At 42.2% G+C, this 1,691-nt stretch overlaps 1 protein-coding gene across 1 annotated transcript; it reads left to right on the forward strand.

Moving 5' to 3' along the window:
* The first annotated feature begins 326 nt into the window (after window positions 1-326).
* On the forward strand, window positions 327-1,298 carry LOC122913553 (olfactory receptor 56A3-like). The gene has a single exon (XM_044260241.1). It carries the CDS (start codon window positions 339-341, stop codon window positions 1,296-1,298), a length of 960 nt encoding a protein of 319 aa, XP_044116176.1. The 5' UTR covers window positions 327-338.
* Window positions 1,299-1,691: the final 393 nt, after the last annotated feature.

Below are 1,691 nucleotides of genomic sequence, written 5' to 3' on the forward strand. Positions count from 1 at the left end.
CTGCATTTAAATAAAATTTGATACTTAAATAGTTTTTGATTCATTTAATATTAACCAGGCAATCAAACTGAAAATATGCACTCATGCAAGAGAAACTGTAAGATGAAATACAGATGAAAGAACAAAGATGAGGAAACATTATATTGTATATTCACCAAATGTCTATTAACCATCTCTAATGTGCCAAAAAAAATTGTGCTAGGAAAAGGGTGGTGGGGTAGGTGTTACCCTCATAGATTTTATAAGCTAAGTACATAGTCATCAGAGTATATGATATGTTAACTCCTTCTCTCTTCTTTAGTTACTCAAAGACATCTGCCTTACTAAAGTCACTGCTGATGTTACCTTATAACAGCAGCTACCTCTCTGTCGAAGTCTCAGACTTCATCCTGAATTGCTTTGTCAGGTCCCCCAGCTGGCAGCACTGGCTGTCTCTGCCCCTCAGCCTCCTCTTTTTCCTGGCCATGGGAGCCAATGCCACCCTCTTGATCACTGTCTGGCTGGAGGCCTCTCTGCACGAACCCATGTACTACCTACTCAGCTTCCTCTCCCTGTTGGACATTGCACTCTGCCTCACCGTCATCCCCAAAGTCCTGGCCATGTTCTGGTTTGACCTCAAGTCCATCAGCTTCTATGCCTGCTTCCTCCAGATGTACATCATGAATTGCTGTCTCGGCATGGAGTCCTGCACATTCATGGTCATGGCCTATGACCGCTATGTAGCCATCTGCCACCCATTGAGGTACCCATCCATCATCACTGACCAATTTGTAGCTAAGGCTGCTATTTTTATTTTGGCCAGGAATTCATTTCTTACTATGTTCATTCCCATCCTCTCTGCCCGGCTCCATTATTGTGGAAAACATATAATTGAAAACTGTATCTGTGCCAACCTCTCTGTGTCCAAGCTCTCCTGTGATAACGTTGTCCTTAACAAAATGTACCAGTTAATTTTGGCCTGGACTCTTCTGGGCTCTGACCTCATCCTCATCTTCCTCTCCTATACCTTCATTCTAAGAGCCGTTCTTAGGCTCAAGGCAAAAGGGGCAGCTGCCAAAGCTCTGAGCACATGTGGCTCCCACTTCATTCTCATCCTTTTCTTCAGCACCATCCTTCTGGTTTTTGTTTTTACCCATATTGCCAAGAAAAAAATTTCCCCTGATATCCCCATCTTACTTAATGTCCTACACCATGTAATTCCTGCAGCTCTCAACCCCATTGTCTATGGGGTACGAACCCAGGAGATTAAAGAGGGGATTGGGAAAATACTGAGGAGAGTGGGAAAGAGCAGTAACTAACTGTGTTCTAGCTTAACTTTTCTCAACCACAACCACTCAAATCACAGTTGCAAAGCAAGAACTTGGAGATAAAATTGCAATCCTCATCATTTCTCTGGACAGGCCTGAAGATATGAACTGCATGGTTTCCTCTTACCTCCAGTCAAATCACATCTCTTACCTTCCATCATTTTTCAGGAAGTGACTAAGGATATAGATGTAAAAGTTTCATCATGGTACCCAGACCAGGGACTATGAATTTTCATGAGGCGATCATCATACTTCATTGTCTATTCTTGAATGAAGTCCTTTTAGAGTCAGTGTGATGGAAAATCCATACTCACTTAAAGATGTGTGGCTTATGGGAAGTATCAGAACTTAAAGACAGTGAATTGACTTTGAAAAAGTAAAATG

Source organism: Neovison vison, chromosome 7, assembly GCF_020171115.1.
Source record: "Neovison vison isolate M4711 chromosome 7, ASM_NN_V1, whole genome shotgun sequence".
NCBI classification, from domain to species: Eukaryota; Metazoa; Chordata; class Mammalia; order Carnivora; family Mustelidae; genus Neogale; species Neogale vison.

Bases quoted from the DNA above. Each gene is read 5' to 3' on its own strand.
- LOC122913553 (XM_044260241.1), top strand. From the start codon at position 339: ATGTTACCTTATAACAGCAGCTACCTCTCTGTCGAAGTCTCAGACTTC.